The sequence below is a fragment of the Oncorhynchus masou genome, chromosome 6 (genome assembly GCF_036934945.1).
Source record: "Oncorhynchus masou masou isolate Uvic2021 chromosome 6, UVic_Omas_1.1, whole genome shotgun sequence".
Taxonomy (NCBI): Eukaryota; Metazoa; Chordata; class Actinopteri; order Salmoniformes; family Salmonidae; genus Oncorhynchus; species Oncorhynchus masou.
This window is the reverse complement of record NC_088217.1, coordinates 9,300,397-9,327,035: the sequence shown is the minus strand read 5'-3', so window position 1 is coordinate 9,327,035 and position 26,639 is coordinate 9,300,397. Positions and strand designations below refer to the sequence as shown.

Sequence of the window (26,639 nt, the reverse complement as noted above, 5' to 3'; positions counted from 1 at the left end):
GTTTGGTTAGCAGTAGACGTTTGGTACTGGCTCTTCTTCTCACTCTGCCAAATGTTTGGTTAGCAGTAGACGGTTGGTACTGGCTCTTCTTCTCACTCTGCCAAATGTTTGAGTAGCTTAGTTGATATTGGCTCTTCTTCTCACTCTGCCAAATGTTTGGGTAGCTTAGTTGATATTGGCTCTTCTTCTCACTCTGCCAAATGTTTGGGTAGCTTAGTTGATATTGGCTCTTCTTCTCACTCTGCCAAATGTTTGGGTAGCTTAGTTGATATTGGCTCTTCTTCTCACTCTGCCAAATGTTTGGTTAGCAGTAGACGGTTGGTACTGGCTCTTCTTCTCACTCTGCCAAATGTTTGGTTAGCAGTAGACGGTTGGTACTGGCTCTTCTTCTCACTCTGCCAAATGTTTGGTTAGCAGTAGACGGTTGGTACTGGCCCTTCTTCTCACTCTACCAAATGTTTGGTTAGCAGTAGACGGTTGGTACTGGCTCTTCTTCTCACTCTACCAAATGTTTGGTTAGCAGTAGACGGTTGGTACTGGCTCTTCTTCTCACTCTGCCAAATGTTTGGTTAGCAGTAGACGGTTGGTACTGGCTCTTCTTCTCACTCTGCCAAATGTTTGGTTAGCAGTAGGTGGTTGGTACTGGCTCTTCTTCTCACTCTACCAAATGTTTGGTTAGCAGTAGGCGGTTGGTACTGGCTCTTCTTCTCACTCTGCCAAATGTTTGGTTAGCAGTAGACGGTTGGTACTGGCTCTTCTTCTCACTCTGCCAAATGTTTGGTTAGCAGTAGACGGTTGGTACTGGCTCTTCTTCTCACTCTACCAAATGTTTGGTTAGCAGTAGGCGGTTGGTACTGGCTCTTCTTCTCACTCTACCAAATGTTTGGTTAGCAGTAGGCGGTTGGTACTGGCTCTTCTTCTCACTCTGCCAAATGTTTGGTTAGCAGTAGACGGTTGGTACTGGCTCTTCTTCTCACTCTGCCAAATGTTTGGCTAGCAGTAGACGGTTGGTACTGGCTCTTCTTCTCACTCTGCCAAATGTTTGGTTAGCAGTAGACGGTTGGTACTGGCTCTTCTTCTCACTCTGCCAAATGTTTGGTTAGCAGTAGACGGTTGGTACTGGCTCTTCTTCTCACTCTGCCAAATGTTTGGTTAGCAGTAGACGGTTGGTACTGGCTCTTCTTCTCACTCTGCCAAATGTTTGGTTAGCAGTAGACGGTTGGTACTGGCTCTTCTTCTCACTCTACCAAATGTTTGGTTAGCAGTAGACGGTTAATATTGGCTCTTCTTCTCACTCTGCCAAATGTTTGGTTAGCAGTAGACGTTTGGTACTGGCTCTTCTTCTCACTCTGCCAAATGTTTGGTTAGCAGTAGACGGTTGGTACTGGCTCTTCTTCTCACTCTACCAAATGTTTGGTTAGCAGTAGACGGTTGGTACTGGCTCTTCTTCTCACTCTACCAAATGTTTGGTTAGCAGTAGACGTTTGGTACTGGCTCTTCTTCTCACTCTGCCAAATGTTTGGTTAGCAGTAGACGGTTGGTACTGGCTCTTCTTCTCACTCTGCCAAATGTTTGGTTAGCAGTAGACGGTTGGTACTGGCTCTTCTTCTCACTCTACCAAATGTTTGGTTAGCAGTAGACGTTTGGTACTGGCTCTTCTTCTCACTCTGCCAAATGGTTGGTTAGCAGTAGACGGTTGGTACTGGCTCTTCTTCTCACTCTACCAAATGTTTGGTTAGCAGTAGACGGTTGGTACTGGCTCTTCTTCTCACTCTGCCAAATGTTTGGCTAGCAGTAGACGGTTGGTACTGGCTCTTCTTCTCACTCTGCCAAATGTTTAGTTAGCAGTAGACGGTTGGTACTGGCTCTTCTTCTCACTCTACCAAATGTTTGGTTAGCAGTAGACAGTTGGTACTGGCTCTTCTTCTCACTCTGCCAAATGTTTGGTTAGCAGTAGACGGTTGGTACTGGCTCTTCTTCTCACTCTGCCAAATGTTTGGTTAGCAGTAGACGTTTGGTACTGGCTCTTCTTCTCACTCTGCCAAATGTTTGGTTAGCAGTAGACGGTTGGTACTGGCTCTTCTTCTCACTCTACCAAATGTTTGGTTAGCAGTAGACGTTTGGTACTGGCTCTTCTTCTCACTCTGCCAAATGTTTGGTTAGCAGTAGACGGTTGGTACTGGCTCTTCTTCTCACTCTACCAAATGTTTGGTTAGCAGTAGACGGTTGATATTGGCTCTTCTTCTCACTCTGCCAAATGTTTGGGTAGCTTAGTTGATATTGGCTCTTCTTCTCACTCTGCCAAATGTTTGGTTAGCAGTAGACGGTTGATATTGGCTCTTCTTCTCACTCTGCCAAATGTTTGGGTAGCTTAGTTGATATTGGCTCTTCTTCTCACTCTGCCAAATGTTTGGTTAGCAGTAGACGGTTGGTACTGGCTCTTCTTCTCACTCTGCCAAATGTTTGGTTAGCAGTAGACGGTTGGTACTGGCTCTTCTTCTCACTCTACCAAATGTTTGGTTAGCAGTAGACGGTTGGTACTGGCTCTTCTTCTCACTCTGCCAAATGTTTGGTTAGCAGTAGACGGTTGGTACTGGCTCTTCTTCTCACTCTACCAAATGTTTGGCTAGCAGTAGGCGGTTGGTACTGGCTCTTCTTGTCTTTTCTTCTTCTTCCATTGCTCTGTTCTCTGTGTGTGTTTAAGAGTTACAGAACACCAACTATTACACAGAGTTGGTTTATTTCTAGGGGAGAATCAGACATACACTGTGCTGATCTGTTCATAGCAAAAACCAGGAAGGAAAGAGACACAGCTGAATGGAGCTCCTTATGAATTACAGACTAAATATGCTCTTCATCACAGTAACGTGTTCTACATCCTTATAGCGTGCTCTTCATCACAGTAACATGTTCTACATCATTATATTCTGCTCTTCATCACAGTAATGTGTTCTACATCACTATATCCTGCTCCTCATCACAGTAACGTGTTCTACATCCTTATAGCGTGCTCTTCATCACAGTAACGTGTTCTACATCACTATATCCTGCTCCTCATCACAGTAATGTGTTCTACATCACTATATCCTGCTCCTCATCACAGTAACGTGTTCTACATCCTTATAGCGTGCTCTTCATCACAGTAACGTGTTCTACATCCTTATAGCGTGCTCTTCATCACAGTAATGTGTTCTACATCACTATATCCTGCTCCTCATCACAGTAACGTGTTCTACATCCTTATAGCGTGCTCTTCATCACAGTAACGTGTTCTACATCACTATATCCTGCTCCTCATCACAGTAACGTGTTCTACATCCTTATAGCGTGCTCTTCATCACAGTAACGTGTTCTACATCACTAGAGCGTGCTCTTCATCACAGTAATGTGTTCTACATCACTATATCCTGCTCCTCATCACAGTAACGTGTTCTACATCCTTATAGCGTGCTCTTCATCACAGTAACGTGTTCTACATCACTATATCCTGCTCCTCATCACAGTAACGTGTTCTACATCACTAGAGCGTGCTCTTCATCACAGTAACATGTTCTACATCACCATATTCTGCTCTTCATCACAGTAACGTGTTCTACATCACTATATCCTGCTCCTCATCACAGTAACGTGTTCTACATCCTTATAGCGTGCTCTTCATCACAGTAACGTGTTCTACATCCTTATAGCGTGCTCTTCATCACAGTAATGTGTTCTACATCACTATATCCTGCTCCTCATCACAGTAACGTGTTCTACATCCTTATAGCGTGCTCTTCATCACAGTAACGTGTTCTACATCACTAGAGCGTGCTCTTCATCACAGTAACGTGTTCTACATCCTTATAGCGTGCTCTTCATCACAGTAATGTGTTCTACATCACTAGAGCGTGCTCTTCATCACAGTAACGTGTTCTACATCCTTATAGCGTGCTCTTCATCACAGTAATGTGTTCTACACCACTAGAGCGTGCTCTTCATCACAGTAATGTGTTCTACATCACTATATCCTGCTCCTCATCACAGTAACGTGTTCTACATCCTCATAGCGTGCTCTTCATCACAGTAACGTGTTCTACATCACTAGAGCGTGCTCTTCATCACAGTAACGTGTTCTACATCCTTATAGCGTGCTCTTCATCACAGTAATGTGTTCTATATCACTAGAGCGTGCTCTTCATCACAGTAACGTGTTCTACATCCTTATAGCGTGCTCTTCATCACAGTAATGTGTTCTACATCACCATATTCTGCTCTTCATCACAGTAATGTGTTCTACACCACTAGAGCTTGCTCTTCATCACAGTAATGTGTTCTACATCCTTATAGCGTGCTCTTCATCACAGTAAAGTCTTCTACATCACTAGAGCGTGCTCTTCATCACAGTAACGTGTTCTACATCACACACCTGAGCTAGATCAGTGCTCCAGGCCCCCCCTAGGGTTACTATGACAACTCTGTCCTCACTGTGAAGGGATGAAAGGAGATAACAGTGGGGCGGAGAGAGGAGATTCTTACTAGATTTCTATTAGTATTTGTGAGACAGAGGGTGAGAGAGAGAGAGAGAGAGAGAGAGAGAGAGAGAGAGAGAGAGAGAGAGAGAGAGAGAGAGAGAGAGAGAGAGAGAGAGAGAGAGAGAGAGAGAGAGAGAGAGAGAGAAAGAGACAGGAAGAGAAAATCCCTACCGGATGTTTCATGAATACCACACTAACAGCATTTTAAACTAACAGCATTTTAAACCACGCAAACAGCATATAAATGAATTAGCATACACTTAACTCAGTCAGCTCACTGATCAAGGTCTATTGAATTAACCGAGCAGCAACATCCTCAGAAATCATTCAAAGAGTTGATATGTACTGTAACACAACAAACCCTTGATTTCGTGAAACTGTTCTGTATGTGGATGAGAGTACTGTACTGCAACCCTCCTCTATTTAACAGCTAGCACACCTGAATGTCAACTAATCTGAATGTCAACTAACCTGAATGTCAACTAACCTGAATGTCAACTAACCTGAATGTTAATTTACCTGAATGTCAACTAACCTGAGAAGAGTCCCCTAAGCAAGCTGGTCCCGGGGCTCTGTTCACAAACACAAACACACCCCACAGAGCCCCAGGACAGCAGCACAATTAGACCCAACCAAATCATGAGAAAACAAAAAGATAATTACTTGACACATTGGAAAGAATTAACAAAAAAACAGAGCAAACTAGAATGCTATTTGGCCCGACACAGAGAGTACACAGCGGCAGAATACCTGACCACTGTGACTGACCCAAAATTAAGGAAAGCTTTGACTATGTACAGACTCAGTGAGCATAGCCTTGCTATTGAGAAAGGCCGCCGTAGGCAGACATGGCTCTCAAGAGAAGACAGGCTATGTGCTCACTGCCCACAAAATGAGGTGGAAACTGAGCTGCACTTCCTAACCTCCAGCCCAATGTATGACCATATGAGAGAGACATATTTCCCTCAGATTACACAGATCCACAAAGAATTCGAAAACAAATCCAATTTTGAAAAACTCCCATATCTACTGGGTGAAATTCCACAGTGTGCCATCACAGCAGCAAGATTTGTGACCTGTTGCCATGAGAAAAGGGCAACCAGTGAAGAACACACACCATTGTAAATACAACCCATATCTATGCTTATTTATTTTATCTTGTGTCCTTTACCATTTGTACATTGTTAAAACACTGTATATATATATATATATATATATATATATATATATATATATATATATATATATATATATATATATATATATATATATATATATATATATATAATATGGCATTTGTAATGTCTTTATTGTTTTGAAACTTCTGTATGTGTGATGTTTACTGTTAATTTGTATTGTTTAATTCACTTTATATATTCACTTTATATATTATCTACCTCACTTGCTTTGGCAATGTTAACACACGTTTCCCATGCCAATAAAGCCCTTGAATTGAATTGAATTGAATTGACAGACAGACAGACAGACAGACAGACAGACAGACAGACAGACAGACAGACAGACAGACAGACAGACAGACAGACAGACAGACAGACAGACAGACAGAGAGAGACACAAAAAAACAGAAAGAGAGAGAGACACAAAAAAACAGAAAGAGAGAGAGACAGAAAAAAACAGAAAGAGAGAGAGACAGACAGGCAGAGAGACAGACCTCTTCCAGTTTGAGAGTGATCATAGTGAAGGCCCTGAAGACACAGTCTGTAGGTCCTGTAATAGTGATGATCCTCTCTGGACACGAGCCCTCTGAGATGTTGATACGTGCGCTGCTCTGTGATGGAGGGATAGAAGGACGTAGGGATGGAGAGGTGGGGAGGAGGCGAAGAGAACACAAGACAACATTAATTCTGCTGCACTGCTTTGCACGTGTGTGAATGTGCCTGTGACGTGTAAGTATGTGTGTGTGTGTGTGTGTGTGTGTGTGTGTGTGTGTGTGTGTGTGTGTGTGTGTGTGTGTGTGTGTGTGTGTGTGTGTGTGTGCACGTGTGTGAGATCTGAGCTAGCTGTGCAGTAGGAATTAGGAGGAGCCATGCTAGGCCAGCTCTAGTCCCAGAGAGAGCTGAACCACTTCTTCAAAGAGCAGCCATGTTGTATAGTGAACATCGTCATGTCCTTCCGTGGAACTACGCATGCACACACACACGCACACGCAAACACACATGTGCACGCACACACGCACGCACTCACACACACACACACACACACACACGCACGCACGCACGCACGCACGCACGCACGCACGCACGCACGCACGCACGCACACACACACACACACACACACACACACACACACACACACACACACACACACACACTTTGGTGGAAAAACCTCCCTCTTAAGCAACTGTGTATTTTCACAAAGAACTGAAATATGGAAACAGGAACAGGCCTTTAATACTGAAATATGGAAACAGGAACAGGCCTTTAATACTGAAATATGGAAACAGGAACAGGCCTTTAATACTGAAATATGGAAACAGGAACAGGCCTTTAATACTGAAATATGGAAACAGGAACAGGCATTTAATACTGAAATATGGAAACAGGAACAGGCCTTTAATACTGAAATATGGAAACAGGAACAAGCCTTTAATACTGAAATATGGAAACAGGAACAGGCCTTTAATACTGAAATATGGAAACAGGAACAGGCCTTTAATCCTGAAATATGGAAACAGGAACAGGCCTTTAATACTGAAATATGGAAACAGGAACAGGCCTTTAATACTGAAATATGGAAACAGGAACAGGCCTTTAATACTGAAATATGCATGGGGAAATATTTTGTGTGTGAGCGGGTACGTGAATCTTTATTGAATGTAAGAGAGAAAGGAGATGAGAGGGGAACAGAGGGAGATGGAGAGTAAGGGGGAAAATGGAGGGAGAACGGAGGGAGACAGGGAGAGAAAGGAGGGAGATGGAGAGAAAGGGGGAGAATGGGGGGAGATGGAGAGAAAGGAGGGAAACGGAGAGAAAATGGGAGAAAGGGGGAGAACAGAGAGAGACTTGGAGGAGAAAGGGGGAGAACTGAGAGACAGGAATGGAAAAGGGGAGAATGAAGGGAGACAGAGAGAGAAAGGGGGAGAATGGAGAGAGACAAGGAGGAGAAAGGGGGAGAATGGAGTGAGACAGGGAGAGAAAGGGGGAGAACAGGAAGCTAAAGGGGGAGAATGGAGAGAGAACGGAGGGACAACGGAGGGAGACAGGGAGAGAACAGGAAGAGAAAGGGGAGAACAGGAAGAGAAAGGGGAGAACAGGAAGAGAAAGGGGAGAACAGGAAGAGAAAGGGGAGAACAGGAAGAGAAAGGGGAGAACAGGAAGAGAAAGGGGGAGACCAGGAAGAGAAAGGGGGAGACCAGGAAGATAAAGGGGGAGAACAGGAAGAGAAAGGGGGAGAACAGGAAGAGAAAGGGGAGAACAGGAAGAGAAAGGGAGAGAACAGGAAAAGAAAGGGGGAGAACAGGAAGAGAAAGGGGGAGAACAGGAAGAGAAAGGGGGAGAACAGGAAGAGAAAGGGGGAGAACAGGAAGAGAAAGGGGGAGAACAGGAAGAGAAAGGGGGAGAACAGGAAGAGAAAGGGAGAGAACAGGAAGAGAAAGGGGAGAACAGGAAGAGAAAGGGGAGAACAAGAAGAGAAAGGGGGAGAACAGGAAGAGAAAGGGGGAGAACAGGAAGAGAAAGGGAGAGAACAGGAAGAGAAAGGGGGAGAACAGGAAGAGAAAGGGGGAGAACAAGAAGAGAAAGGGGGAGAACAGGAAGAGAAAGGGGGAGAACAGGAAGAGAAATGGGGAGACCAGGAAGATAAAGGGGGAGAACAGGAAGAGAAAGGGGGAGAACAGGAAGAGAAAGGGGGAGAACAGGAAGAGAAAGGGGGAGAACAGGAAGGCTGTAATGATGGTGTTTTTATATCCTCCCTCCCCACTCTGAGTCTTTCAGCAACCAGCTCATCTGAGGACTCACTGACAATGGCTAAAGATTTGTGTCTGTGTGCGTGTGTTTCGGCTGTGTGTGTGTGTCAACTCTTTTTGATTCCTTGGTGGGTGTGTGTTGGCTGTGTGTGTGTGTGTGTGTGTGTGTATCGTCCGTGTGTGTGTGATTCATTGCATTACAAGGTTCCCAGGTCCTCTCCTGTCTGCTTCATTTACATGTGATCTCTGTCACTCTGTCTGCGCATGCCTGCATGAGTGTGTCTCAGCTCTGCGTGTGTGTGTGTATGCACGTCTGTGTGTCTGTCTCTTGTGTGTGTGATTCATTGTACTGCAGCGCTCCTAGCTCCTGTCTGTTTCTTCCGGTGTGTGTGTGTGTGTGTCTGTGTGAACGTGATCTCACTCACGCTCTGGTCAATCTGAAAGACTCCCTGCTCTACTTCTTCCCATGATAATGTTTTTATCTCCATCGTGGAGACAGATTTACTTTATCACAGCAATCTGATGTCAAATGTCTACTGTTTGCTGATTACCTGGTACTTCTGTCCCCAACCAAGGAGGGCCTACAGCAGCACCTAGATCTTCTGCACAGATTCAGCAAGACCTGGGCCCTGATAGACCTGGGCCCTGTCAGACCTGGGCACTGACAGACCTGGGGCCTGTCAGACCTGGACTCTGACAGACCTGGGCCCTGATAGACCTGGACCCTGACAGACCTGGACCATGATAGACCTAGGCCCTGACAGACCTGGGCCCTGACAGACCTGGGCCCTGATAGACCTGGGCACTGATAGACCTGGGCCCTGATAGACCTGGGCCCTGACAGACCAGGGACCTGACAGACCTGGGCCCTGACAGACCTGGGCCCTGACAGACCTGGGCCCTGACAGACCTGGACCCTGATAGACCTGGACCCTGACAGACCTGGACCCTGACAGACCTGGGCCCTGATAGACCTGGGCCCTGACAGACATGGGACCTGACAGACCTGGGCCCTGACAGACCTGGACCCTGACAGACCTCGACCCAGACAGACCTGGGCCCTGATAGACCTGGGCCATGATAGACCTGGGCCATGACTGAAAATCTCAGTAAGAAAATTATCACAGTGTTCAAAAAAGGATCCAGTCGCCATGACCACAAATACAAATTCCATCTAGACACAGTAATTTCTATCATTTTCATCCAAGTTTCAGTCACCCATTATACTTTCTGTCATGTTTCAGCCACCCATTATACTTTCTGTCATGTTTCAGTCACCCATTATACTTTCATTAATGTTTCAGTCACCCATTATACTTTCTTTAATGTTTCAGTCACCCATTATACTTTCTTTAATGTTTCAGTCACCCATTATACTTTCTGTCATGTTTCAGTCACCCATTATAATTTCTGTCATGTTTCAGTCACCCATTATACTTTCTGTCATGTTTCAGTCAACATTATACTTTCCGTCATGTTTCAGTCACCCATTATACTTTCTTTAATGTTTCAGTCACCCATTACATTGTCTTCCATGCTTCAGTCACCCATTACATTTACATCCATGTTTCAGTCACCCATTATACTTTCTGTCATGTTTCAGTCACCCATTATACTTTCTGTCATGTTTCAGTCACCCATTATACTTTCTGTCATGTTTCAGTCACCCATTATACTTTCTGTCATGTTTCAGTCACCCATTATACTTTCATTAATGTTTCAGTCACCCATTATACTTTATGTCATGTTTCAGTCACCCATTATACTTTCATTAATGTTTCAGTCACCCATTATACTTTCTTTAATGTTTCAGTCACCCATTACATTGTCTTCCATGCTTCAGTCACCCATTACATTTACATCCATGTTTCAGTCACCCATTATACTTTCTGTCATGTTTCAGTCACCCATTATACTTCCTGTCATGTTTCAGTCACCCATTATACTTTCTTTCATGTTTCAGTCACCCATTATACTTTCTGTCATGTTTCAGTCACCCATTATACTTCCTGTCATGTTTCAGTCACCCGTTAAATTTTCATCCATGTTTCAGTCACCCATTATACTTTCATTAATGTTTCAGTCACCCATTATACTTTCTGTCATGTTTCAGTCACCCATTATACTTTCTTTAATGTTTCAGTCACCCATTATACTTTCTGTCATGTTTCAGTCACCCATTATAATTTCTGTCATGTTTCAGTCACCCATTATACTTTCTGTCATGTTTCAGTCAACATTATACTTTCCGTCATGTTTCAGTCACCCATTATACTTTCTTTAATGTTTCAGTCACCCATTACATTGTCTTCCATGCTTCAGTCACCCATTACATTTACATCCATGTTTCAGTCACCCATTATACTTTCTGTCATGTTTCAGTCACCCATTATACTTCCTGTCATGTTTCAGTCACCCATTATACTTTCTTTCATGTTTCAGTCACCCATTATACTTTCTGTCATGTTTCAGTCACCCATTATACTTCCTGTCATGTTTCAGTCACCCGTTAAATTTTCATCCATGTTTCAGTCACCCATTATACTTTCTTTAATGTTTCAGTCACCCATTACATTGTCTTCCATGCTTCAGTCACCCATTACATTTTCATTCATGTTTCAGTCACCCATTATACTTTCTGTCATGTTTCAGTCACCCATTATACTTTCTGTCATGTTTCAGTCACCCATTATACTTTCTGTCATGTTTCAGTCACCCATTATACTTTCTGTCATGTTTCAGTCACCCATTATACTTTCATTAATGTTTCAGTCACCCATTATACTTTATGTCATGTTTCAGTCACCCATTATACTTTCATTAATGTTTCAGTCACCCATTATACTTTCTGTCATGTTTCAGTCACCCATTATACTTTCTGTCCTGTTTCAGTCACCCATTATACTTTCTTTAATGTTTCAGTCACCCATTATACTTTCTTTAATGTTTCAGTCACCCATTACATTGTCTTCCATGCTTCAGTCACCCATTACATTTTCATCCATATTTCAGTCACCCATTATACTTTCAGTCATGTTTCAGTCACCCGTTAAATTTTCATCCATGTTTCAGTCACCCATTATACTTTCAGTCATGTTTCAGTCACCCATTACATTTTCATCCATGTTTCAGTCATCCATTATACTTTCTTTAATGTTTCAGTCACCCATTATACTTTCTGTCATGTTTCAGTCATCCATTATACTTTCTGTCATGTTTCAGTCACCCATTATACTTTCTGTCATGTTTCAGTCACCCATTATACTTTCTTTAATGTTTCAGTCACCCATTACATTTTCTTCCATGCTTCAGTCACCCATTACATTGTCTTCCATGCTTCAGTCATCCATTATACTTTCTTTAATGTTTCAGTCACCCATTATACTTTATGTCATGTTTCAGTCACCCATTATACTTTCATGAATGTTTCAGTCACCCATTATACTTTCTTTAATGTTTCAGTCACCCATTATACTTTATGTCATGTTTCAGTCACCCATTATACTTTCATTAATGTTTCAGTCACCCATTATACTTTATGTCATGTTTCAGTCACCCATTATACTTTCTGCCATGTTTCAGTCACCCATTACATTTTCTTCTATGTTTTTCAGTGTCTTTCCATTTCACTTCACCTTCATAGCTTTGCAATCCTGTGCCACTTATTATGTTTGAGTGATTTTGTGGGTTTGTGCTGTGTATCGGTTGCCCTTGAGACTAAAATATTCATGCTTCCTCTTCCTGTCAGCGAAGATGCCGAGGTGCATTATATAGATAGATATAGGAGCTTAGGAAAAGATGTGTTTGGTTTCTAGATCTAGATGGAAATAAAGTATTTATGTGCATCTATCACAACCTGACTGTAGAAACCAAGAAGCTGACATATGGAGGTATATATAGAGGTACAGGACAAAATGTGTTGGGTTTCTCTTTAAGCTATATACCTAAATGTTAAGTATGTACACTACCGGTCAAAATATTTAGAACACCTACTCATTCAAGGGTTTTTCTTTATTTTTTAAAACTATTTTCTACATTGTAGAATAATAGTGAAGACATCAAAACTATGAAATAGCACATATGGAATCATGTAGTAACCAAACAAGTGTTAAACACTTGTTTTCTATTTATGCCAATAGTGTGCAAAGCTGTCATCAAGGCAAAGGGTGGCTACTTTGAAGAATCTCAAATATAACATATATTTTGATTTGTTCAACACTTTTTTGGTTACAACATGATTCCATGTGTGTTATATAATAGTCCTGACTTCTTCACTATTATTCTACAATGTACAAAAGAGTCCAAAATAAAGAAAAACCCTTGAATGAGCAGGTGTTCTAAAACTTTTGACTGGTACTCTGTCTGTATCCATGGATACTGTATCTCAATTTCAGGTGTGTACACAGGTTTAATAATGTCACAGAAAACATACCGTTTAGAAAAGGCTTTTATCAAAATCATCTTCCATCATTTGTTTTACATATGGGCGGTCCCAGGAATCAAACCCCACAATCGTGTTATTGTAAAGCACTGTGCTTTACCAGCTGAGCTACAGAGGACCGTGTTACTACAGTATGTAATCTGGAGAACTTACCTCTTCTCGTATTTTCTTCACTGTCTCTCCTTTCTGTGGAGTGGAAAGACACAACACAAACTTTTAGACACATTCAACAGGTTTTGTTTTAAGTTCTGTCCTTCACTCCTTCAAACTTCTCATTATTATTGAATAAGTTTGATGTGGTTAAATTAAAAGTTCAATAAATTTCAGACATACATCAGAATCCTTACTGGAACACACACGTTGGGAGGTTTGGTTTTTAGAAGTGAGTTCGGTAAACACTGCATTTCAATGTGGCCTTCATTGTCTTTTCATCTGACTTGGCTATTATGGAGGAAATCCTAAAAGGAATATCAGATCCAGAGCAATAAGGCTTGTGCATGAATGTGTCTCTTGGGGAGCATTCTGTTCCTGTTGAGGGACCATAGATTGGTTGGTGGAGGAACCAATAACCCCTGAATGACTTTAACACAGAGTGTGAGAGAGAGAAAGAGAGAGAGATACAGAGAGAGAGCAAGAGAGAGAGAGAGAGAGAAGGAGAGAAAGAGAGAAAGAAAGAGAGATACAGAGAGAGAGAGAGCAAGAGAGAGAGAGAGAGAGAGAGGAGAGAGAGCGACACAGAGAGAGAGAGCGAGAGAGAGAGATACATATGTATAGAGAGAGATAAAGAGAGAGAGAGACAGAGAGAGAGAGAGAGAGAGAGAGAGAGACAGAGAGATACAGAGAGAGAGATAGAGAGAGAGATAGAGAGAGACAGAGAGAGAGAGAGAGAGAGAGAAAGAGAGATAGAGAGAGATAAAGAGAGAGAGACAGAGAGAGACAGAGAGACAGATAGAGAGATACAGAGAGAGATACAGAGAGAGAAAGAGAGAGCAAGAGAGAGAGAGAGAGAGAGAAGGAGAGAAAGAGAGAAAGAAAGAGAAATACAGAGAGAGAGAGCAAGAGAGAGAGAGAGAGAGAGAAGGAGAGAGCGACACAGAGAGAAAGAGCGAGAGAGAGATACATATGTATAGAGAGAGATAAAGAGAGAGAGAGACAGAGAGAGAGAGAGAGAGAGATAGAGAGATAAAGAGAGAGAGAGAGAGACAGAGAGAGACAGAGAGACAGATAGAGAGATACAGAGAGAGATAGAGAGAGAGATAGAGAGAGACAGAGAGAGAGAGAGAGAAAGAGAGATAGAGAGAGATAAAGAGAGAGAGACAGAGAGAGACAGAGAGAGAGTGAGAGAGAGACAGAGAGAGAGAGAGAAGGAGAGAGTGAGAGAGAGAGCGATATATATATATATATATATATATATATAGAGAGAGAGAGTTGTTCCTGTTGAGGGACCATAGATTGGTGTGGTGGAGGTGGAACCAATCACGTAAATAATCCAGTATCCTGCTGCTACAGCATGGCAAACTGTTATTCTGTAAAATATGCAATCTGTGATATGTAGACAGACATTTTGGACATACAAAAATATAATGTGTATTGAACACCCATGTTTTATAAGTTTAGTACACCTGTCAATCATCAATATAAATATAAAGCAAACCTAGAGGTGTGGTTGTCAGTTTTTGGCCTACAGTAGAGTACACATCCATTCACACTGAGCACCTGATTGCTTTTGATGGGACAGCTCCTGACTATTCTAGATGGAATAGGACTGCTCCTTACTGTTCTAGATGGAATAGGACTGCTCCTGACTATTCTAGATGGAATAGGACTGCTCCTGACTATTCTAGATGGAATAGGACTGCTCCTTACTGTTCTAGATGGAATAGGACTGCTCCTGACTATTCTAGATGGAATAGGACTGCTCCTGACTATTCTAGATGGAATAGGACTGCTCCTTACTGTTCTAGATGGAATAGGACTGTTCCTGACTATTCTAGATGGAATAGGACTGCTCCTTACTGTTCTAGATGGAATAGGACTGCTCCTGACTATTCTAGATGGAAAAGGACTGCTCCTGACTATTCTAGATGGAATAGGACTGCCCCCGACTATTCTAGATGGAATAGGACTGCTCCTTACTGTTCTAGATGGAATAGGACTGCTCCTGACTGTTCTAGATGGAATAGGACTGCTCCTTACTATTCTAGATGGAATAGGACTGCTCCTTACTGTTCTAGATGGAATAGGACTGCTCCTTACTGTTCTAGATGGAATAGGACTGCTCCTGACTGTTCTAGATGGAATAGGACTGCTCCTGACTGTTCTAGATGGAATAGGACTGCTCCTTACTGTTCTAGATGGAATAGGACTGCTCCTTACTGTTCTAGATGGAATAGGACTGCTCCTGACTATTCTAGATGGAAAAGGACTGCTCCTGACTATATTAGATGGAATAGGACTGCCCCCGACTATTCTAGATGGAATAGGACTGCTCCTGACTGTTATAAATGGAATAGGACTGCTCCTGACTGTTCTAGATGGAATAGGACTGCTCCTGACAGATCTAGATGGAATAGGACTGCTCCTGACTATTCTAGATGGAATAGGACTGCTCCTGACTATTCTAGATGGAATAGAACTGCTCCTGACTATTCTAGATGGAATAGGACTGCTCCTGACTATTCTATATGGAATAGGACTGCTCCTGACTGTTCTAGATGGAATAGGACTGCTCCTGACTGTTCTAGATGGAATAGGACTGCTCCTGACTATTCTAGATGGAATAGGACTGCTCCTGACTGTTATAAATGGAATAGGACTGCTCCTTACCACTCTAGATGGAATAGGACTGCTCCTGACAGCTCTAGATGGAATATGACTGCTCCTGACTTTTCTAGAAGGACTAGGACTTTTCCTGACTGTTCTAGACAGAAGAGGACTGCTAATGACTACTCTAGATGGAATAGGACTTCTCCTTACTATTCTAGATGGAATATGACTGCTCCTGACAGCTCTAGATGGAACATGACTGCTATTAACTATTCTAGATGGAATAGGACTGTTCCTGAAAATTCGAGATGGAATCGGAATGCTGCGTACTGCTCTAGAAGGAATAGGACTGCTCCTTACTGTTCTAGATGGAATAGGACTGCTCCTTACTGTTCTAGATGGATTAGGACTGCTCCTTACTGTTCTAGATGGAATAGGACTGCTCCTGACTGTTATAAATGGAATAGGACTGCTCCTGACTGTTTCAGATGGAAAAGGACTGCTCCTGACCTCTCTAGATGGAATAGGACTGCTCCTGTCTATTCTAGATGGAATAGGACTGCTCCTGACTGTTATAAATGGAATAGGACTGCTACTGACTATTCTAGATGGAATAGGACTGCTCCTGAGTATTCTAGATGGAATAGGACTGCTCCTGACTATTCTAGATGGAATAGGACTGCTCCTGACTGTTTCAGATGGAATAGGACTGCTCCTGACTATTCTAGATGGAATAGGACTGCTCCCGACTGTTCTAGATGGAATAGGACTGCTCCTGACTGTTCTAGATGGAATAGGACTGCTCCTGACAGCTCTAGATGGAATAGGACTGCTCCTGACTGTCATAAATGGAATAGGACTGCTCCTGAATATTCTAGATGGAATAGGACTGCTCCTGACTATTCTAGATGGAATAGGACTGCTCCTGACAGCTCTAGATGGAATAGGACTGCTCCTGAGTATTCTAGATGGAATAGGACTGCTCCTGACTATTCTAGATGGAATAGGACTGCTCCTGACAGCTCTAGATGGAATAGGACTGCTCCTGACTGTTATAAATGGAATAGGACTGCTCCTGACTATTCTAGATGGAATAGGACTGCTCCTGACTATTCTAGATGGAATAGGACTGCTCCTGACAGCTCTAGATGGAATAGGACTGCTCCTGAGTATTCTAGATGGAATAGGACTGCTCCTGAGTATTCTAGATGGAATAGGACTGCTCCTGACTGTTTCAGATGGAATAGGACTGCTCCTGACTGTTCTAGATGGAATAGGACTGCTCCTGACTGTTCTAGATGGAATAGGACTGCTCCTGACTATTCTAGATGGAATAGGACTGCTCCTGACTGTTATAAATGGAATAGGACTGCTCCTTACCACTCTAGATGGAATAGGACTGCTCCTGACAGCTCTAGATGGAATATGACTGCTCCTGACTTTTCTAGAAGGACTAGGACTTTTCCTGACTGTTCTAGACAGAATAGGACTGCTAATGACTACTCTAGATGGAATAGGACTTCTCCTGACAGCTCTAGATGGAACATGACTGCTCTTAACTATTCTAGATGGAATAGGACTGTTCCTGAAAATTCGAGATGGAATCGGAATGCTGCGTACTGCTCTAGAAGGAATAGGACTGCTCCTTACTGTTCTAGATGGAATAGGACTGCTCCTTACTGTTCTAGATGGAATAGGACTGCTCCTGACTGTTATAAATGGAATAGGACTGCTCCTGACTGTTTCAGATGGAAAAGGACTGCTCCTGACCTCTCTAGATGGAATAGGACTGCTCCTGGCTATTCTAGATGGAATAGGACTGCTCCTGACTGTTATAAATGGAATAGGACTGCTCCTGACTATTCTAGATGGAATAGGACTGCTCCTGAGTATTCTAGATGGAATAGGACTGCTCCTGACTGTTCTAGATGGAATAGGACTGCTCCTGACTATTCTAGATGGAATAGGACTGCTCCTGACTATTCTAGATGGAATAGGACTGCTCCTGACTATTCTAGATGGAATAGGACTGCTCCTGACTGTTCTAGATGGAATAGGACTGCTCCTGACTGTTCTAGATGGAATAGGACTGCTCCTGACTATTCTAGATGGAATAGGACTGCTCCTGACTGTTATAAATGGAATAGGACTGCTCCTTACCACTCTAGATGGAATAGGACTGCTCCTGACAGCTCTAGATGGAATATGACTGCTCCTGACTTTTCTAGAAGGACTAGGACTTTTCCTGACTGTTCTAGACAGAATAGGACTGCTAATGACTACTCTAGATGGAATAGGACTTCTCCTTACTATTCTAGATGGAATATGACTGCTCCTGACAGCTCTAGATGGAACATGACTGCTCTTAACTATTCTAGATGGAATAGGACTGTTCCTGAAAATTCGAGATGGAATCGGAATGCTGCGTACTGCTTTAGAAGGAATAGGACTGCTCCTTACTGTTCTAGATGGAATAGGACTGCTCCTTACTGTTCTAGATGGAATAGGACTGCTCCTTACCACTCTAGATGGAATAGGACTGCTCCTGACAGCTCTAGATGGAATATGACTGCTCCTGACTTTTCTAGAAGGACTAGGACTTTTCCTGACTGTTCTAGACAGAATAGGACTGCTAATGACTACTCTAGATGGAATAGGACTTCTCCTTACTATTCTAGATGGAATATGACTGCTCCTGACAGCTCTAGATGGAACATGACTGCTCTTAACTATTCTAGATGGAATAGGACTGTTCCTGAAAATTCGAGATGGAATCGGAATGCTGCGTACTGCTCTAGAAGGAATAGGACTGCTCCTTACTGTTCTAGATGGAATAGGACTGCTCCTTACTGTTCTAGATGGAATAGGACTGCTCCTTACCACTCTAGATGGAATAGGACTGCTCCTGACAGCTCTAGATGGAATATGACTGCTCCTGACTTTTCTAGAAGGACTAGGACTTTTCCTGACTGTTCTAGACAGAATAGGACTGCTAATGACTACTCTAGATGGAATAGGACTTCTCCTTACTATTCTAGATGGAATATGACTGCTCCTGACAGCTCTAGATGGAACATGACTGCTCTTAACTATTCTAGATGGAATAGGACTGTTCCTGAAAATTCGAGATGGAATCGGAATGCTGCGTACTGCTCTAGAAGGAATAGGACTGCTCCTTACTGTTCTAGATGGAATAGGACTGCTCCTGAGTATTCTAGATGGAATAGGACTGCTCCTGACTGTTCTAGATGGAATAGGACTGCTCCTGACTATTCTAGATGGAATAGGACTGCTCCTGACTATTCTAGATGGAATAGGACTGCTCCTGACTATTCTAGATGGAATAGGACTGCTCCTGACTGTTCTAGATGGAATAGGACTGCTCCTGACTGTTCTAGATGGAATAGGACTGCTCCTGACTATTCTAGATGGAATAGGACTGCTCCTGACTGTTATAAATGGAATAGGACTGCTCCTTACCACTCTAGATGGAATAGGACTGCTCCTGACAGCTCTAGATGGAATATGACTGCTCCTGACTTTTCTAGAAGGACTAGGACTTTTCCTGACTGTTCTAGACAGAATAGGACTGCTAATGACTACTCTAGATGGAATAGGACTTCTCCTTACTATTCTAGATGGAATATGACTGCTCCTGACAGCTCTAGATGGAACATGACTGCTCTTAACTATTCTAGATGGAATAGGACTGTTCCTGAAAATTCGAGATGGAATCGGAATGCTGCGTACTGCTCTAGAAGGAATAGGACTGCTCCTTACTGTTCTAGATGGAATAGGACTGCTCCTTACTGTTCTAGATGGAATAGGACTGCTCCTTACCACTCTAGATGGAATAGGACTGCTCCTGACAGCTCTAGATGGAATATGACTGCTCCTGACTTTTCTAGAAGGACTAGGACTTTTCCTGACTGTTCTAGACAGAATAGGACTGCTAATGACTACTCTAGATGGAATAGGACTTCTCCTTACTATTCTAGATGGAATATGACTGCTCCTGACAGCTCTAGATGGAACATGACTGCTCTTAACTATTCTAGATGGAATAGGACTGTTCCTGAAAATTCGAGATGGAATCGGAATGCTGCGTACTGCTCTAGAAGGAATAGGACTGCTCCTTACTGTTCTAGATGGAATAGGACTGCTCCTTACTGTTCTAGATGGAATAGGACTGCTCCTTACTGTTCTAGATGGAATAGGACTGCTCCTGACTGTTATAAATGGAATAGGACTGCTCCTGACTGTTTCAGATGGAAAAGGACTGCTCCTGACCTCTCTAGATGGAATAGGACTGCTCCTGGCTATTCTAGATGGAATAGGACTGCTCCTGACTGTTATAAATGGAATAGGACTGCTCCTGACTATTCTAGATGGAATAGGACTGCTCCTGAGTATTCTAGATGGAATAGGACTGCTCCTGACTATTCTAGATGGAATAGGACTGCTCCTGACTGTTTCAGATGGAATAGGACTGCTCCTGACTATTCTAGATGGAATAGGACTGCTCCTGACTGTTATAAATGGAATAGGACTGCTCCTGACTATTCTAGATGGAATAGGACTGCTCCTGACTATTCTAGATGGAATAGGACTGCTCCTGAGTATTCTAGATGGAATAGGACTGCTCCTGAGTATTCTAGATGGAATAGGACTGCTCCTGACAGCTCTAGATGGAATAGGACTGCTCCTGAGTATTCTAGATGGAATAGGACTGCTCCTGAGTATTCTAGATGGAATAGGTCTGCTCCTGACTGTTTCAGATGGAATAGGACTGCTCCTGACTGTTCTAGATGGAATAGGACTGCTCCTGACTATTCTGGATGGAAAAGGACTGCTCCTGACTATTCTAGATGGAATAGGACTGCTCCTGACTGTTATAAATGGAATAGGACTGCTCCTGACTGTTCTAGATGGAATAGGACTGCTCCTGACAGCTCTAGATGGAATAGGACTGCTCCTGACTGTTATAAATGGAATAGGACTGCTCCTGACTATTCTAGATGGAATAGGACTGCTCCTGAGTATTCTAGATGGAATAGGACTGCTCCTGACTATTCTAGATGGAATAGGACTGCTCCTGACAGCTCTAGATGGAATAGGACTGCCCCTGACTGTTATAAATGGAATAGGACTGCATCCTGACTATTCTAGATGGAATAGGAATGCTCCTGACTATTCTAGATGGAATAGGACTGCTCCTGACAGCTCTAGATGGAATAGGACTGCTCCTGAAAATTCGAGATGGAATCGGAATGCTGCGTACTGCTCTAGAAGGAATAGGACTGCTCCTTACTGTTCTAGATGGAATAGGACTGCTCCTTACTGTTCTAGATGGAATAGGACTGCTCCTTACCACTCTAGATGGAATAGGACTGCTCCTGACAGCTCTAGATGGAATATGACTGCTCCTGACTTTTCTAGAAGGACTAGGACTTTTCCTGACTGTTCTAGACAGAATAGGACTGCTAATGACTACTCTAGATGGAATAGGACTTCTCCTTACTATTCTAGATGGAATATGACTGCTCCTGACAGCTCTAGATGGAACATGACTGCTCTTAACTATTCTAGATGGAATAGGACTGTTCCTGAAAATTCGAGATGGAATCGGAATGCTGCGTACTGCTCTAGAAGGAATAGGACTGCTCCTTACTGTTCTAGATGGAATAGGACTGCTCCTTACTGTTCTAGATGGAATAGGACTGCTCCTTACTGTTCTAGATGGAATAGGACTGCTCCTGACTGTTATAAATGGAATAGGACTGCTCCTGACTGTTTCAGATGGAAAAGGACTGCTCCTGACCTCTCTAGATGGAATAGGACTGCTCCTGGCTATTCTAGATGGAATAGGACTGCTCCTGACTGTTATAAATGGAATAGGACTGCTCCTGACTATTCTAGATGGAATAGGACTGCTCCTGAGTATTCTAGATGGAATAGGACTGCTCCTGACTATTCTAGATGGAATAGGACTGCTCCTGACTGTTTCAGATGGAATAGGACTGCTCCTGACTATTCTAGATGGAATAGGACTGCTCCTGACTGTTATAAATGGAATAGGACTGCTCCTGACTATTCTAGATGGAATAGGACTGCTCCTGACTATTCTAGATGGAATAGGACTGCTCCTGAGTATTCTAGATGGAATAGGACTGCTCCTGAGTATTCTAGATGGAATAGGACTGCTCCTGACAGCTCTAGATGGAATAGGACTGCTCCTGAGTATTCTAGATGGAATAGGACTGCTCCTGAGTATTCTAGATGGAATAGGACTGCTCCTGACTGTTTCAGATGGAATAGGACTGCTCCTGACTGTTCTAGATGGAATAGGACTGCTCCTGACTATTCTAGATGGAAAAGGACTGCTCCTGACTATTCTAGATGGAATAGGACTGCTCCTGACTGTTATAAATGGAATAGGACTGCTCCTGACTGTTCTAGATGGAATAGGACTGCTCCTGACAGCTCTAGATGGAATAGGACTGCTCCTGACTGTTATAAATGGAATAGGACTGCTCCTGACTATTCTAGATGGAATAGGACTGCTCCTGAGTATTCTAGATGGAATAGGACTGCTCCTGACTATTCTAGATGGAATAGGACTGCTCCTGACAGCTCTAGATGGAATAGGACTGCCCCTGACTGTTATAAATGGAATAGGACTGCATCCTGACTATTCTAGATGGAATAGGAATGCTCCTGACTATTCTAGATGGAATAGGACTGCTCCTGACAGCTCTAGATGGAATAGGACTGCTCCTGAGTATTCTAGATGGAATAGGACTGCTCCTGAGTATTCTAGATGGAATAGGACTGCTCCTGACAGCTCTAGATGGAATAGGACTGCTCCTGACTGTTATAAATGGAATAGGACTGCTCCTGACTATTCTAGATGGAATAGGACTGCTCCTGACTATTCTAGATGGAATAGGACTGCTCCTGACAGCTCTAGATGGAATAGGACTGCTCCTGAGTATTCTAGATGGAATAGGACTGCTCCTGAGTATTCTAGATGGAATAGGACTGCTCCTGACTGTTTCAGATGGAATAGGACTGCTCCTGACTATTCTAGATGGAATAGGACTGCTCCTGACAGCTCTAGATGGAATAGGACTGCTCCTGAGTATTCTAGATGGAATAGGACTGCTCCTGAGTATTCTAGATGGAATAGGACTGCTCCTGACTGTTTCAGATGGAATAGGACTGCTCCTGACTGTTCTAGATCAAATAGGACTGCTCCTGACTATTCTAGATGGAAAAGGACTGCTCCTGACTATTCTAGATGGAATAGGACTGCTCCTGACTGTTATAAATGGAATACGACTGCTCCTGACTGTTCTAGATGGAATAGGACTGCTCCTGACAGCTCTAGATGGAATAGGACTGCTCCTGACAGCTCTAGATGGAATAGGACTGCTCCTGACTGTTCTAGATGGAATAGGACTGCTCCTGACTATTCTAGATGGAATAGGACTGCTCCTGATTGTTATAAATGGAATAGGACTGCTCCTGACTGTTTCAGATGGAATAGGACTGCTCCTGACTGTTTCAGATGGAATAGGACTGCTCCTGACTGTTATAAATGGAATAGGACTGCTCCTGACTGTTATAAATGGAATAGGACTGCTCCTGACTGTTTCAGATGGAATAGGACTGCTCCTGACTGTTCTAGATGGAATAGGACTGCACCTGACAGCTCTAGATGGAAAAGGACTGCTCCTTACTGTTCTAGATGGAATAGGACTGCTCCTGATGGATCTAGATGGAATAGGACTGCTCCTGACTGTTCTAGATGGAATAGGACTGCTCCTGACTGTTTTAGATGGAATAGGACTGCTCCTGACTATTCTAGATGGAATAGGACTGCTCCTGACTGTTTCAGATGGAATAGGACTGCTCCTGACTGTTATAAATGGAATAGGACTGCTCCTGACTGTTCTAGATGGAATAGGACTGCTCCTGACAGCTCTAGATGGAAAAGGACTGCTCCTGACTATTCTAGATGGAATAGGACTGCTCCTGATGGATCTAGATGGAATAGGACTGCTCCTGACTGTTCTAGATGGAATAGGACTGCTCCTGATTGTTATAAATGGAATAGGACTGCTCCTGACTGTTTCAGATGGAATAGGACTGCTCCTGACTGTTTCAGATGGAATAGGACTGCTCCTGACTGTTATAAATGGAATAGGACTGCTCCTGACTGTTATAAATGGAATAGGACTGCTCCTGACTGTTTCAGATGGAATAGGACTGCTCCTGACTGTTCTAGATGGAATAGGACTGCACCTGACAGCTCTAGATGGAAAAGGACTGCTCCTTACTGTTCTAGATGGAATAGGACTGCTCCTGATGGATCTAGATGGAATAGGACTGCTCCTGACTGTTCTAGATGGAATAGGACTGCTCCTGACTGTTTTAGATGGAATAGGACTGCTCCTGACTATTCTAGATGGAATAGGACTGCTCCTGACTGTTTCAGATGGAATAGGACTGCTCCTGACTGTTATAAATGGAATAGGACTGCTCCTGACTGTTCTAGATGGAATAGGACTGCTCCTGACAGCTCTAGATGGAAAAGGACTGCTCCTGACTATTCTAGATGGAATAGGACTGCTCCTGATGGATCTAGATGGAATAGGACTGCTCCTGACTGTTCTAGATGGAATAGGACTGCTCCTGACTGTTCTAGATGGAATAGGACTGCTCCTGACTGTTCTAGATTGAATAGGACTGCTCCTGACTATTCTATATGGAATAGGACTGCTCCTGACTATTATATATGGAATAGGACTGATCCTGACTATTCTAGATGGAATAGGACTGATTCCTGACAGCTCTAGATGGAATAGGACTGCTCCTGACTGTTTCAGATGGAATAGGACTGCTCCTGACTATTCTATATGGAATAGGACTGCTCCTGACTATTCTATATGGAATAGGACTGCTCCCGACTATTCTAGATGGAATAGGACTGATTCCTGACAGGTCTAGATGGAATAGGACTGCTCCTTACTGTTCTAGATGGAATAGGACTGCTCCTGACTGTTTCAGATGGAATAGGACTGATCCTGACTATTCTAGATGGAATAGGACTGATTCCTGACAGCTCTAGATGGAATAGGACTGCTCCTGACTGTTTCAGATGGAATAGGACTGCTCCTGACTATTCTATATGGAATAGGACTGCTCCTGACTATTCTATATGGAATAGGACTGCTCCCGACTATTCTAGATGGAATAGGACTGATTCCTGACAGGTCTAGATGGAATAGGACTGCTCCTTACTGTTCTAGATGGAATAGGACCGCTCCTGACTGTTTCAGATGGAATAGGACTGCTCCTTACCGCTCTAGATGGAAAAGGACTGCTCCTGACAGCTCTAGATGGAATATGACTGCTCCTGACTTTTCTAGAAGGACTAGGACTTTTCCTGACTGTTCTAGACAGAATAGGACTGCTAATGACTACTCTAGATGGAATAGGACTGCTCCTTACTGTTCTAGATGGAATAGGACTGCTCCTGACTATTCTAGATGGAATATGACTGCTCCTGACAGCTCTAGATGGAACATGACTGCTCTTAACTATTCTAGATGGAATAGGACTGCTCCTGACTGTTCTAGATGGAATATGACTGCTCCTGACTGTTCTAGATGGAATAGGACTGCTCCTGACTGTTCTAGATGGAATAGGACTGCTCCTGACTGTTCTAGATTGAATAGGACTGCTCCTGACTGTTCTAGATGGAATAGGACTGCTCCTGACTATTCTAGATGGAATAGGACTGCTCCTGACTGTTATAAATGAAATAGGACTGCTCCTGACTTTTTCAGATGGAATAGGACTGCTCCTGACTGTTCTAGATGGAATAGGACTGCTCCTGACTATTCTAGATGGAATAGGACTGCTCCTGACTGTTCTAGATGGAATAGGACTGCTCCTGACTATTCTAGATGGAATAGGACTGCTCCTGACTGTTATAAATGGAATAGGACTGCTCCTGAGTATTCTAGATGGAATAGGACTGCTCCTGACAGCTCTAGATGGAATAGGACTGCTCCTGACTGTTATAAATGGAATAGGACTGCTCCTGACAGCTCTAGACGGAAAAGGACTGCTCCTGACTGTTTCAGATGGAAGAGGACTGCTCCTGACAGCTCTAGATGGAATAGGACTGCTCCTGACTTTTTCAGATGGAATAGGACTGCTCCTGACTGTTTCAGATGGAATAGGACTGCTCCTGACTGTTCTAGATGGAATAGGACTGCTCCTGACTGTTCCAGATGGAATAGGACTGCTCCTGACTTTTTCAGATGGAATAGGACTGCTCCTGACTGTTTCAGATGGAATAGGACTGCTCCTGACTGTTCTAGATGGAATAGGACTGCTCCTGACTATTCTAGACAGAATAGGACTGCTCCTGACTGTTCTAGATGGAATAGGACTGCTCCTGACAGCTCTAGATGGAAAAGGACTGCTCCTGACTGTTCTAGATGGAATAGGACTGCTCCTGACTATTCTAGATGGAATAGGACTGCTCCTGACAGCTCTAGATGGAAAAGGACTGCTCCTGACTGTTCTAGATGGAATAGGACTGCTCCTGATGGATCTAGATGGAATAGGACTGCTCCTGACTGTTCTAGATGGAATAGGACTGCTCCTGACTGGTCTAGATGGAATAGGACTGCTCCTGACTGTTTCAGATGGAATAGGACTGCTCCTGACAGCTCTAGACGGAAAAGGACTGCTCCTGACTGTTTCAGATGGAATATGACTGCTCCTGACTGTTTCAGATGGAATAGGACTGCTCCTGACAGCTCTAGATGGAAAAGGACTGCTCCTGACTGTTCTAGATGGAATAGGACTGCTCCTGACTATTCTAGATGGAATAGGACTGCTCCTGACTGTTTCAGATGGAATAGGACTGCTCCTGACTGTTATAAATGGAATAGGACTGCTCCTGACTGTTCTAGA

At 43.3% G+C, this 26,639-nt stretch overlaps 1 protein-coding gene across 1 annotated transcript in view; it reads right to left on the bottom strand.

Annotated features, from left to right (window-relative positions):
• Positions 1-26,639, bottom strand: part of LOC135541327 (poly(rC)-binding protein 4-like) — a 181,870-nt gene that overhangs the window by 36,447 nt on the left and 118,784 nt on the right. The window contains exons 4-5 of the mRNA XM_064967492.1: positions 13,032-13,064; positions 6,184-6,300 (exon numbers count right to left, since the gene is read on the bottom strand). Of these exons, the coding sequence (XP_064823564.1) occupies positions 6,184-6,300; positions 13,032-13,064 (150 nt within the window). The remainder of the gene's footprint in view (positions 1-6,183; positions 6,301-13,031; positions 13,065-26,639) is intronic.